The 14,585-nt window shown below is 44.5% G+C and overlaps 1 protein-coding gene across 6 annotated transcripts in view; it reads left to right on the forward strand.

The window, feature by feature from the left end:
• Positions 1-14,585, forward strand: part of LOC311124345 (ubiquitin-associated protein 2-like) — an 85,221-nt gene that overhangs the window by 46,455 nt on the left and 24,181 nt on the right. For all 6 annotated transcript variants that reach the window (XM_084158286.1, XM_084158287.1, XM_084158289.1 and 3 more), the window contains 9 exons: positions 526-721; positions 982-1,277; positions 1,622-1,794; positions 1,980-2,094; positions 2,314-2,350; positions 2,656-2,842; positions 10,958-11,024; positions 11,176-11,590; positions 13,679-13,767. In XM_084158286.1, coding sequence (XP_084014412.1) covers positions 526-721; positions 982-1,277; positions 1,622-1,794; positions 1,980-2,094; positions 2,314-2,350; positions 2,656-2,842; positions 10,958-11,024; positions 11,176-11,590; positions 13,679-13,767 — 1,575 coding nt within the window. The remainder of the gene's footprint in view (positions 1-525; positions 722-981; positions 1,278-1,621; positions 1,795-1,979; positions 2,095-2,313; positions 2,351-2,655; positions 2,843-10,957; positions 11,025-11,175; positions 11,591-13,678; positions 13,768-14,585) is intronic.

Genomic DNA, 14,585 nt, shown 5'->3' on the forward strand with positions numbered 1-14,585 from the left:
ACCTGAAAATAGCTGTGCAGCGACGCTCCCCATCCAACCTCATAGAGCTTGACAGGATCTGCAGAGAAGAATGGGAGACACTCCCCAAATACAGGTGTGCCAAGCTTGTAATGTCATACCCAAGAAGACTCGAGGCTGTAATCGCTGCCAAAGGTGCTTCAACAAAGTACTGAGTAAAGGGTCTGAATACTTATGTAAATGTGATATTTCTGTTTCTTTTCTTTTATACTTTTACAAACAAAACATTTTTGGAGGGCTTTGTCATGTGGTTTTGTGTGTAGATTGAGAGGAAAAAAACGATTTCATCTATTTTAGAATAAGGCTGTAACGTAACAAAATGTGTGGTCTGAATACTTTCCGAATTCACTGAATGAACAGATTTTAATAAGATTTAATGTTGCTAATATGCTGTCAGTTCCACTTTAAGTGTTCTAGCAATAAACCAGCACAGCTGTTATATTCTGCTCCAGACTCATTCCTAAAACGTGCAGAATTTCAGTTCCTCCTCTTTTGTTCCCATTGCAGGTGAGCATGCTAAGCAAGGGCTTCGGGGAAGTGGGGGACCCTAAAGGAGGCAGTACAGGGACGACCAGCGGCTCCCAGTTCTTGGAGCAGTTTAAGACTGCCCAGGCCTTGGCCCAGCTGGCCACCCAGCACTCCAAGACAGGACAGCCCACCCCCTCCTCTTGGGACACCAGCTCTGCAGCGCTGGGCCAGTATGGTAAGAGGACACTCAGGGAGATACTGGGACCATAGGGACAGTTTGGATGGTTGTCAAGTAAAGCAGGGGGTGTACATAGAGGCTAGGCTAACTTGGGTTTGCAGAGAGTTAGAAATGCCTACATGACTGGTATTTCTGGTTACGAAGAGGACACGTCTTATTTGCCCTATGCAAGGTTCAGAATCAGATATTTGTTTTTAGACGTTTATATCCATCAGGTGAAGCCCCTACCTTCCTTTCTGTAATCACCCCCCCCACAGACATGAACGCCCAGCCGGAGCCTGCGGCCAATAGCCCCTTCACAAAGCGCCAGCCCTACCAACCCACCTCCGTGTTGGACGCCTTCCTCCCCCCTTCCGTCTCCTCCTCCCTGCCCCCACAGAGCACCCCCTCGTCCCACATGGCGCCCGCCGTGACCGCCCTCCCCAAGATGGTGGTGCCCCCCCTTGGGCAGCAGGTGTCCCCTGGCTCGCCGGACGCCCAGGGCTCCAGCCCCCTGCCATTGCAGCAGCACAAGCTCAAGCAGCAGAAGAAGAGGACCTCCATCACCACCAAGGTAACAGCTCAACACTGATACAAAGTTCAAGTCAAATTTGATTTGCCACATGCGCCGAATACAACACCTTAAAGTGAAATGCTTACTTACAAGCCCTTAACCAACAATGCAGTTTTAAGAAAATTTTAAAAAGTAAAAAATAGCCGGTCATGCTGTGCCCAACTTCTAATTATTTTCTTCAGGTAACACTTGCTCACTCGCAGCAAACAGTGAGCACACATTCATTTACTTTCAGCACTCTGTTTGCCTAACCCCTATGTATCCCTACATCTCTCTACTTTTTCATAACTTAATTTCCTTGCTTTCTCAGACATCAACCATATCTTTATTATATTTTATTCCAGATCCCAGCGATGCCGGTGGAGATGCCTGGCTCGGCAGACATTTCTGGGCTCAACCTGCAGTTTGGAGCGCTGCAGTTTGGCTCTGAACCTGTGCTCCAGGAGTATGACAGCATCCCCGCCACCACCACACCAGGCAGCCAGGTTCAGAACAGCCTCTACATAAGCCCCAGCAGGTGAGCATTCATACCAGACACAGCTAAATGAGTGTAAGATGGGGTCTTGTACAACTGTAACACCACACACAGACCCATGTGTAGCATCGATCACTTGGCCCCACTTGAGCTTTGAGACTGGACCCCTTCTCCTTTCTCAAAGTAGGCCATGGCTTTATGTAATCTCCCTGCTTCTCCTCCTCCAGTGAGGCGACTCCCTCCCTGTCCAACCCCAGTCAGATGGACATATACGACCAGAGGGCTCCCCAGGCCCGGCGCTACCCCACAGTCTCCTTCCCGCAGAAAGACATGCAGAATAAGGTGAGCCTCCATTCATTCATTGCGCCATTCATATCGCTATGCCTCCTAGAGATTCATTCCTCCAGTCATATTTCATTGATTCCTAGATAAATGCGAAATAAATTGCTCTGTTCACTTTTCTTTGAACGGCTCCCTCTGTTACTGAATGGACTGTTGCTATGGAAACGTCTCCCCTATGTTAGTGTACCCTAACAAACCCACCTGAACTTGTTTTTTCAGAATGGATTCAGTTCAATACAGACGCAATCTGTTGAAGGTGAGTCATTTTGGTAGTTGTGTGGGTTTGTAGTGAAGGAAGTCTGAATGTTGAAGTGGGACTCAGCTCATTTCCTGGATGTAGGTTAAGTACTCTGGAGCCATGCCTGTTATTTTGTGGTCCTCTATTAGTATTTTATGGCTATTCATTCAAAGTAACCCTTAAAGGGGGATACAGCTTGGAATGGCAATCTATGGACCATCTCCCCAATCAGACAGTATGTGTATTGTAGAGCTGTCGTCCATCTGGGTTGGCACTAATTCCAGAATTCTCCCGCTCCCTCTCTCCATCTCGTCTCTGTTCAGTCTGCCCAGCTGTAGTGTCTGTGAAGTCAGCCTCCGATTCGGCCGCACCCGCGTCAGTCTCCATGGCTACATTGACGGACAGTGGCTCAGGGCCCGCCTCCTTGTCGACCACATCCAATCAGTCATTGCTCAGCACTCTGGGGCACAATGAAGACCTGCCCCCGAATACCATGCCTCAGCACAGCAAGTAAGATGGTACCCTGAATGGTTTGAACGAAGGGCTTGAGTGATATTTTTTTCAGCTTTCATATTTCAGAAATATTTTGTATACATTTCATGGCTTACAATATCAGATTACTTCATACAGTCAGATATTTTAGATGGGTCATGTACATTCAAGGACATTTATACATTGTTAGAAGGAAGTGCTTCACAGCTCCTAGTCCCGGGGACCCAAAGGGGTGCACCACCCTCATACACCCAACCCCAATGAGAGGTTTGATGGGTCCCGAGGGCCAGCACCAGCTGAGGTGTACGGACAGATATGGTAGCAGATTCTCAGCGGGACCAAGCCATCCACACAATGGGTGCAAATAACAACAAAAGCAACATTAGTCAGTCAAGCAATTTACAAGTCGAAAGGAGGGCCTTTGTAGAAGGTGTATGAAGGGGCCCCTAGCTGGAATTAAAGTGTAATGTATTTTTTCTAATTTTAAAAAGTGAATTAAGTCCTGCACGTTTTTCCACTCAATAACTTGTCTCTTGCAAGGATAGTAGAGAAAGCAATTGCAGCCTGCACCAGCCTGGAAACCATTAACCAATTTTTTTCAATTTTCGCCTAAAATGAAGGATATGCATATTCTTGATACCATTTGAAAGGAAACACTTTGAAGTTTGTGGTAATGTGAAATTAATGTAGGAGAATATAACACATTAGATCTGGTAAAATGTAATACAAACAAAAAAACATGTGTTGTCTTATTTTTTATTTTATTTCCATCTTTGAAACGCAAGAGAAAGGCCACAATATAATATTGCAGTTTAGGCGCAGTTTAGATTTTGGCCACTAGATGGCAGCAGTGTGTGTGCAAAGTTCCAGATTGATCCAGTGAAGCATTGCAATACAAGTCTGCCCAAATGTGCCGAATTGGTCAATTGATACATTTCCAAGTACATAACTATAGAGAAGATACAAAAATGATATGGTAATACAAAATGTAAGTTTACACACTCCCAGGAATGTCATACATGATGGATCATTAGCTTATACACTAAGTTTCACGCATCTAGATGGCGGGGTGGGTGTGGAGCCAGAGACAGCAGGGGTTCAAACTGTAGAACCCAGTTCCTACTTTTTGAATATAAAAAATGATTTTATCAAACAAAACGATGCTACCTTTTATCTCTGGGACCCTTAGGATGACAAATCAGAGCAAGATTACTTAATGTAAGTACATTATATACCTTCAGAGGTGAATGTATCAAACCAGTTGCCGTGATACGTTTCTTGTTGTGCACTCTCCTCAAACAATAGCATGGTCTTTTTTCCTTGTAATAGCTACTGAAAATTGGACAGTGCAGTTAGATTAACAAGAATTTAAGCTTTCTGCCCATATAAGACATGTCGTATGTCCTGGAAAGTTTGCTGTTACTTACAACAGTCAGGCTAATCACATTAGCGCACGTTAGCTCAACCGTCCCATATACGGGACACCAATCCCATAGAGGTTAAACCAGTAGGTACTAGACCAAAAGGTGCCATCAAATCAAAGGTTATTTGTCACATGCGCCGAATACAACCAGTGTAGACCTTACTGTGAAATGCTTACTTACAAGCCCTTAACCAAAAATGCAGTATTAAGAAAATGGAGTTAAGAAAATATTTACTACATCAACTAAAGAAAAAATAAGAGCAACAATATTAGAACAATAACGAGGCTATATAAAGGGGGTACCGGTACCTAGTCAATGTGTGGGGGTACAGGTTAGTTGAGGTAATTGAGGTAATATGTACAGGACCAGTCAAAAGTTTGGACACCTACTCATTCAAGGGTTTGTCATTATTTGTACTATTTTGTACATTGTAGAATAATAGTGAAGACATCAAAACTATGAAATAACACATATGGAATCATGTAGTAACCAAAAAAGTGTTAAACAAATCAAAATATTATAAATTTGAGATTCTTCAAAGTAGCCACCCTTTGCCTTGATGACAGCTTTGCACACTCTTGGCATTCTCTCAACCAGCTTCATGAGGAATGCTTTTCCAACCGTCTTGAAGGAGTTCCCACATATGCTGAGCACTTATTGGCTGCTTTTCCTTCACACTGCGGTCCAATTAATCCCAAACCATCTCAATTGGGTTGAGGTCAGGTGATTGTGGAGGCCAGGTCATGTGATGCAGCACTCCATTACATTTACATTTACACTCCATCACTCTCCTTCTTGATCAAATAGCCCTTACACAGCCTGGAGGTGAAAAACAAATGATAGTCTCACTAAGCGCAAACCTGATGGGATGGCGTATGCTGTGGTAGCTATGCTGGTTAAGTGTGCCTTGAATTCTGGCTTTCGCAGATTCTGCCATTACTCTCCTGAAGTTGCCGGTAATAGGCTACACGAGGAGTCGGCAACCTTTCTCATGAATGCCAATTTATCTTACCACTTCTACCGATCTGCGTGCCAGTTATGGTTTTCATATGCACATTTTCGTGAAACAATTTCGTTTAATTTATAGGCATATATCAATCATTGTCATCTGGTTTAATCAAAATTCTATAAAGATCTAAATGAAAATTATACAAACCTAATGAAGTAACTTCTATTGCCATCTATATAAAATTAGTCTACATAAAGCCAATAAATAAAACATTGCAGCCTGCAAGTAGAAAATATCCTGATTTTAAAATAAATATCTTATAAATCACATTGGCAACACATGGCCTGTCTGCAACGAGCTGTCATCAAGGCAAAGGGTGGCTACTTTGAAGAATCTCAAATATAAAATATATTTTGATTTGTTTAACACTTTTTTGGTTACTACATGATTACATGTGTTATTTCATAGTTTTGATGTCTTCACTATTATTCTGAGGCATGAGGACTGCAGATGTGGCCAGGGCAATAAATTGGAATGTCCGTACTGTGAGACGCCTAAGACAGCGCTACAGGGAGACAGGACGGACAGCTGATCGTCCTCGCAGTGGCAGACCACGTGTAACAACACCTACACAGGATCGGTACAACCGAACATCACACCTGCGGGACAGGTACAGGATGGCAACAACAACTGCCCGAGTTACACCAGGAACGCACAATCCCTCCATCAGTGCTCAGACTCTCCGCAATAGGCTGAGAGAGGCTGGACTGAGGGCTTGTAGGCCTCACCAGACATCACCGGCAACAACGTCGCCTATGGGCACAAACCCACCGTCGCTGGACCAGACAGGACTGGCAAAAAGTGCTCTTCACTGATGAGTCGCGGTTTTGTCTCACCAGGGGTGATGGTCGGATTCGCGTTTATCGTCAAAGGAATGAGCGTTACACCGAGGCCTGTACTCTGGAGCAGGATTGATTTGGAGGTGGAGGGTCCGTCATGGTCTCGGGCGGTGTGTCACAGCATCATTGGACTGAGCTTCTTGTCATTGCAGGCAATCTCAATGCTGTGCATTAAAGGGAAGACATCCTCCTCCCTCATGTGGTACCCTTCCTGCAGGCTCATCCTGACTTGACCCTCCAGCATGACAATGCCACCAGCCATACTGCTCTTTCTGTGTGTGATTTCCTGCAAGACAGGAATGTCAGTGTTCTGCCATGGCAAGCGAAGAGCCCTGATCTCAATCCCATTGAGCACGTCTGGGACCTGTTGGATTGGAGGGTGAGGGCTAGGGCCATTCCCCCCAGAAATGTCTGGGAACTAATGGGGTGTCTTTGTGGAAGAGTGAGGTAACATCTCAAAGCAAGAACTGGCAAATCTGGTGCAGTCCATGAGGAGGAGATGCATTGCAGTACATTGTGGTCCTCTGTAGCTGAATTGGTAGAGCATGGCGCTTGTAACGCCAGGGTTGTGGGTTCGATCCCCGGGACCACCCATACGTAAAAATGTATGCGCACATGACTAAGTCGCTTTGGATAAAAGCGTCTGCTAAATGGCATATTATTATTATTTTTAATGCAGCTGGTGGCCACACCAGATACTGACTGTTACTTTTGATTTTGACTCCCCCTTTGTTCAGGGACACATTATTCAATTTCTGTTAGTCACGTCTGTGGAACTTGTTCAGTTTGTCTCAGTTGTTTAATCTTATGTTCATACAAATATGTTAAGTTTGCTGAAAATAAATGCAGTTGACAGTGAGAGGACATTTCTTTTTTTGCAGTGTGTATATCAGTGCCTTCGGAAAGTATTCAGACCCCTTGACTTTTTCCACATATTGTTACGTTACAGAATTATTCGAAAATTGATTCAATTCATCAATCTACACAAAATACTATTTTCAGGTCTCTCCAGAGTTGTTCAATCGGGTTCAGGTCCGGGCTCTGGCTAGGCTACTCCTGCATTGTCTTGGCTGTGTGCTTACGGTCGTTGTCCTGTTGGAAGGTGAACCTTCGCCCCAGTCTGAGGTCCTGAGCGCTCTGGAGCAGAGTTTCATCAAGGATATCTCTCTACTTTGCTCCGTTCGTCTTTGCCTCGATCCTGACTAGTCTCCCAGTCCCTGCCGCTGAAAAATATCCCCACAGCATGCTGCCACCACCATGCTTCACCGTAGGGATGGTGCCAGGTTTCCTCCAGACATGATGCTTGGCATTCAGGCCAATCTTAGTTTCATCAGACCAGAGAATCTTGTTTCTCACGGTCAGAGTCTTTAGGATGTCTTTTGTCAAACTCCAAGCGGGCTGTCATGTGCATTTTTAGAGAGGAGTGGCTTCCGTCTGGCCACGCTACCATAAAGGCCTGATTGGTTGAGTGCTGTAGAGATGGTTATCCTTCTGGAAGTTTCTCCCATCTCCACATAGGAACTCTGGAGCTCTGTCAGTGACCATCAGGTTCTTGGTTACCTCCCTGACCAAGGCCCTTCTCCCTCGATTGCTCAGTTTGGCCGGGCGGCCAGCTCTAGGAAGAGCCTTGGTGGTTCAAAACTTCTTCCATTTAAGGATGATGGAGGCCACTGTGTTCTTGAGGACCTTCAATGCTGCAGACATTTTTTCGTACCCTTCCCCAGATCTGTGCCTTGACACGATCCTGTTTCCGAGCTCTAGGGACAATTCCTTCTACCTCATGGCTTGGTTTTTGCTCTGACATGCACTGTCAACTGTGGGACCTTATATAGACATGCCAAAATCATGTCCAATCAATTGAATTTACCACAGGTGTACTCCAATCAAGTTGTAGAAGCATCTCAAGGATGATCAATGGAAACAGGATGCACCTGAGCTCAATTTTGAGTCTCATGGCAAAGGGTCTGAATACTTACGTAAATAAGGTATTTCTGTTTTTAAGTTGCAAAAATTTCTAAAAACTGTTTTTGCTTCGTCATTATGGGGTATTTTGTGTAGATTCCTGAGGACTTTATCAAATATAATCCATTTTAGAATAAGACTGTAACGTAACAAAGTGGAAAAAGTCAAGGGGTCTGAATACTTTCCGAAGGCACTGTATATGTTAATGCTCGACTAAAACAATCTTGGTCGACCAACAGCCTAACGACCAAACAATCGACCAGTCGACTATTTGGGGTCAGCCCTAAGGAAAAATGTACCCATATACATGTTGCTTTTCCCCTGACCTTGTCTGACCCACCTGAAATACTGAACAATTGTAACCACCCCCCCCCCCCCACCTCCCCCCAATGCCTGAACCCACCATAGGCTCAGGCCCAACCCTGGATACCTCATTGGCTCTGGGTCTGAGGTGCACATTATGCTCCCCTAGTCTCCCGACACTAACTTCATTTATGAGTCCATCTTAGGTAAAAATTAAAAGTTACAATAACTTTTTTTTTTAACGGGGATCATCGATGATATATTACAATTAGAAGACAGCGGAAAAAATATGTACATAATTCATCCATTGAAAGCTTTTGGAGTCGGGCTCCCAGACACAAACCAGGACCCAGGACTGGGTCCAGCGCGCTTCGTATACCAAAATAACATATAGCCGTAGCTTGTCTGTTAGCCACACATATCGCATTGCTATAAGATTGTGTATTCCCTTATATAAAAATTATCATAAAAATAAAGACCAATGGAAGAAATAGACCAGAAGATGTACAAGTTGAGTAATTCTCTACTTACGCCTTCATAATACAACGAAAATAGGCATGATAGTTTCAATAAATAGGGCATGGCCCGGTAGTATTACCTTGCACCGGTGTCTTTTTTGGTAAGGTTATTCTCTGCTAGGAAGGCAGCGGCTTCAGCCTTGGATACGAAGGACAACACGTTCTTTATGTCCATGAAGGCGCTTCTCTGCTTCTGAATCTCCACAGAGTATTCGGGATCCGTGCATTTTTAATGCTCAGATGGCCCTTCCCTCGAGAGTCGTATGTGTAGTTTGTCTTGGAATCGCATAAATCTTACCTAGACATTGCACGATGGGTGACCTGGTGCAGGGGGGCCACTTGGAGACCTGTGCACAATTTCTAGGTCAATTCGTGCAGGGATACTGGAGCCGAACAGGTTGAAGAATGCTGTAGGATCCTGATTTTGAGTGACATTTGAAGAGTTTGGATTGAACAGTCGTGGTCAAAGGTTTTGAGAATGACACAAGTATTGGTCTTCACAAAGTTTGCTGCTTCAGTGTTTTTAGATACTTTTGTCAGATGTTACTATGGTATACTAAAGTATAATTACAAGCGTTCCATAAGTGTCAATGGCTTTTATTGACAATTACATTAAGTTTATGCGAAGAGTCAATATTGGCAGTGTTGACCCTTCTTTTTCAAGACCACTGCAATCCGCCCTGGCATGCTGTCAATTAACTTCTGGGCCACATCCTGACTGATGGCAGCCCATTCTTGCATAATCAATGCTTGGAGTTTGTCAGAATTTGTGGGGTTTTGTTTGTCCACCCGCCTCTTGAGGATTGACCACAAGTTCTCAATGGGATTAAGGTCTGGGGAGTTTCCTGGCCATGGACCCAAAATGTTGATGTTTTGTTCCCCGAGCCACTTAGTTATCACTTTTGCCTTATGGCAAGGTGCTCCATCATGCTGGAAAAGGCATCGTTCGTCACCAAACTGTTCTTGGATGGTTGGGAGAAGTTTCTCTCGGAGGATGTGTTGGTACCATTCCTCATTCATGGCTGTGTTCTTAGGCAAAATTGTGAGTGAGCCCACTCCCTTGGCAGAGAAGCAATCCCACACATGAATGCTTTACTGTTGGCATGACACAGGACTGATGGTAGCGCTCACCTTGTCTTCTCCAGACAAGCTTTTTTCCGGATGCCCCAAACAATCGGAAAGGGGATTCATCAGAGAAAATGACTTTACCCCAGTCCTCAGCAGTCCAATCCCTGTACCTTTTGCAGAATATCAGTCTGTCCCTGATGTTTTTCCTGGAGAGAAGTGGCTTCCTTGCTGCCCTTGACACCAGGCCATCCTCCAAAAGTCTTCGCCTCACTGTGCGTGCAGATGCACTCACACCTGCCTGCTGCCATTCCTGAGCAAGCTCTGCACTGGTGGTGCCCCGATCCCGCAGCTGAATCAACTTTAGGAGACGGTCCTGGCGCTTGCTGGACTTTCTTGGGCGCCCTGAAGCCTTCTTCACAACAATTTAACCTCTCTCCTTGAAGTTCTTGATGATCCGATAAATGGGTGATTTAGGTGCAATCTTACTAGCAGCAATATCCTTGCCTGTGAAGCCCTTTTTGTGCAAAGCAATGATGACGGCACGTATTTCCTTGCAAGTAACCATGGTTAACAGAGGAAGAACAATGATTTCAAGCACCTCCCTCCTTTTTAAAGCTTCCAGTCTGTTATTCTAACTCAATCAGCATGACAGAGTGATCTCCAGCCTTGTCCTCGTCAACACTCTCACCTGTGTTAACGAGAGAATCACTGACATGTCAGCTGGTCCTTTTGTGGCCGGGCTGAAATGCCCGGCCACAAAAGTTTTTTTGGGGGGATTAAGTTAATTTTCATGGCAAAGAGGGACTTTGCAATTAATTGCAATTCATCTGATCACTCTTCATAACATTCTGGAGTATATGCAAATTGCCATCATAAAAACTGAGGCAGCAGACTTTGTGAAAATTAATATTTGTCATTCTCAAAACTTTTGACCACGACTGTAGTAGTGCCAGTAGATAATGGTTCTTTATTCAACTAAATTGATGGATGATTGTTTGTTCTCTCTCCAGTTCCCTTTCTACACAACAGAACAGTCTTGCTCTAGCACAAGTCTGCATATCCAGCGCCAGTCAAATGGTGAGTGTGTGTGTGAGCGAGAAGAGAAAGCATTTCCTGTGATAGAGGATTAATCAATTACTACTTAATCTAACCTAGTGGGGATTTAATCCTATTTATCATAACAATCTCCTCTTCTCTCCATCCATCCCTCCTTCATCCATCCTTACAGCTCCAGAGCGTAGACAACTCCAGCTTGCACACCTCCTTCCCCTCTGTCTCGGCGGTGTCCTCTTCCTCGGTCCCCTCTTCCTCGTCGGTGGATGCAGCAGCTCATCAGGTCTCCATGGGGGCCCCTCAGCCCTCTTCAGTGAACACAGTGTCTCAGTCGGTCCCCTCGGGCATGGGCCCCGTCAGCAGCCTAGCGGGCATGGGCCCCGTCAGCAGCCTAGCGGGCATGGGCCCCGTCAGCAGCCTAGCGGGCATGGGCCCCGTCAGCAGCCTAGCGGGCATGGGCCCCGTCAGCAGCCTAGCGGGCATGGGCCTCCACACAACAGCCTCCATGGGACCTCCAGCCGTAGCCTCTGCAGCCCAAGCCCAGGCAATCGCTTCCTCCGCCTCCTCACGCAGCTCTGTAGTCTCCTCAGGTTAGACATGGGTTGTTGGTTAAGGGGAGTGCGTCCCAAATGGCACCCTATTCCCTATATGTAGTGCACTACTTTTGACGGGAGCCTTCAGAAAGTATTCATACCCCTTGACTTATTCCTCATTTTGTTGTTACAGCCTGAATTCAAAATGGATTTTAAAAAATAATCTCATCCATCTACACACAATACACCATAAAAACCTCACTGGTCACACCCCTGAGTCAATACTTTGTAGAATAACCTTTGGCAGCGAGTACAGCTGTGAGTCTTTCTGGGTAAGTCTAAGAGCTTTCCACACATGGATTGTGCAACATTTGCCCATTATTCTATTCAAAATTCTTCAAGCTCTGTCAAATTGGTTGTTGATCATTGCTAGACTACCATTTTCAGGTCTTGCCATATATTTTAGTCAAAACTGTAACTCTGCTACTCAGGAACATTCACTGTCTTGGTAAGAAACTCGTGTAGATTTGGCCTTGTGTTTAGGTTATTGTCCTGCTGAAAGGCGAATTAATCTCCCAGTGTCTGGTGGAAAGCAGAATGAACCAGGTTTTCCTCTAGGATTTTGCCAGTGCTTAGCTCATTCCATTTATTTTTTTAACCTGAAAAACTCTCCAGTCCTTAACGATTACAAGCAGCATACCCATAACATGATGCAGCCACCACTATGCTTGGAAATATGGATGGTGGTGCTCAGTAATGTGTTGAATTGGATTTGCTCCAAACATAACACTTTGTATTCAGGACAAAAAGTTAATTGCTTTGCCACATTCTTTGCAGTATTACTTTAGTGCATTGTTGCAAACAGGATGCATGTTTTGCAATATTTTTCTTCTGTACAGGCTTCCGTTTCACTCTGTCAATTAGGTTAGTATTGTGATGTAACTACAGTGTTGGATCAGTTTCTCATCACAGCCATTAAACTCTGTAACTGTTTTAAAGTCGCCATTGGCCTCATGGTGAAATCCCTGAGCAGTTTAGTTCCTCTCCTTTGCGAGGCACTGAAAAACCTCCCTGGTCTTTGTGGTTGAATCTGTTTGAAATTCACTACTCGACTGAGGGACCTTACAGATAATTGTATTTGTGGGGTACAGAGATGTAGACATTCAAAAAATAATGTAAATAATATGAAATTGTAATGGTCACATACACATATTTAGCAGATGTTATTGCGGGTGTAGCGAAATGCTTGTGTTCCTAGCTCCAACAGTGCAGTAGTATCTAACAACAATACACAAATCTAAAAGTAAAAGAATGGAATTAAGAAATATATAAATATTAGGACGAGCAATGTCGGAGGGGCATTGACTAAAATACAGTAGAATAGAATACAGTATATACGTGAGATGAGTAAAGCAGTATGTAAACATTATGAAAGTGACTGTTCCATTATTAAAGTGAACAGTGATTGCATGTCTATGTACGTAGGGCAGCAGCCTCTAAGGTGCAGGGTTGAGTAACCGGGTGGTAGCAGGCTAGTGATGGCTATTTAACAGTCTGATGGCCTTTGATAGAAGCTTTTTTTCAGTCTCTAGGTCCCAGCTTTGATGCACCTGTACTGACCCCGCCTTCTGGATGATAGCGGGGTGAACAGACGGTGGCTCGGGTGGTTGTTGATCTTTTTGGCCTTCCTGTGACATCGGGTGCTGTAGGTGTCCTGGAGGGCAGGCAGTTTGCCCCCAGTGATGCGTTGGGCAGACCGCACCACCCTCTGGAGAGCCCTGCGGTTGCGGGCGGTGCAGTTGCCGTACCAGGCGGTGATACAGCCCGACAGGATGCTCTCAATTGTGCATCTGTAAAAGTTTGTAAGGGTCTTCGAGGCCAAGCCACATTTCTTCAGCCTCCTGAAGAATCTCAATTGAATCCATTTTAAATTCAGGCTGTAACTCAACAAAATGTGGAAAAAGTCCAGGGGCACTGTATAGGGAAAAGGGTGCCATTTAGGATGCAGACAGGGGTCTCCGGTTTAGATGTGGGATGTAAGCGTGTTGTAAACTTGAAGTGTGTTTTTTTTCTTTTTCTAATACTATAATTTCCATCCTATTATTTCATACGTTTTGTATTTTGTTTCTGCTGGTCTCTTTACAGGGAAAGCACCTCCTAACCTTCCTCCTGGAGTGCCTCCTCTGCTGCCCAACCCGTACATCATGGCCCCTGGGCTACTGCACGCCTACCCTGTAAGTGGGTCTTTCTATAAATAATGGGGCCAATGTGTGACATTGGGATCAACATTTTTTAAATGTTTTGAAACCAAAATAAAAATGATTTATGTAGTTTCATATGTGTGCTTAGAGGAATATATGCAAATTACCCCATGACTCCACCTATACAACTACGTAGGCCTAGGACTATACATCCTTTAAGCAGGGTTCATGCAGACATTGGCAAGCCAAATTCAAAGAATTTCAGGGACTATTTCAAGCACTTAATTGTACTTTTCAAGGATCTCAATGTAATATCTCCAGAGTGGCGCAGTGGTCTAAGGGATCCTGGTTCGAATCCAGGCTCTGTCGTAGCCGGCCGCGACCGGGAGACCCATGGGGCGGCGCACATGGATGTAGCTCAGTTGGTAGAGCATGGCGTTTGCAATGCCAGGGTTGTGGGTTCGATTCCCACGGGGGACCAGTATGAAAAATAAAAAAAATTATGTATGCTCTCTCTAACTGTAAGTCGCTCTGGATAAGAACGTCTGCTAAATGACTAACATTTAAATGTAAAAATGTATAATTTACAGCGCTTTCGGAAAGTATTCAGACCCCTTGACTTTTTCCACTTTTTCTACATTACAGCCTTATTCTAAAATGGATTAAAGAAATAAAATCCTCATCAATCTACACACAATACCCCATAATGACAAAGCGAAAACTGGTTTTTAGAAATTTTAGCTAAATAAACAATATAAATACTTTATTTATAAGTATTCAGACCCTTTGCTTTGAAACAAGAAATTGAGCTCAGGTGCATCCTTTTTCCATTGTTCATCCTTGAGATGTTT

Source organism: Coregonus lavaretus, assembly GCF_964263955.1.
Source record: "Coregonus lavaretus genome assembly, chromosome: 3".
NCBI lineage: Eukaryota > Metazoa > Chordata > Actinopteri > Salmoniformes > Salmonidae > Coregonus > Coregonus lavaretus.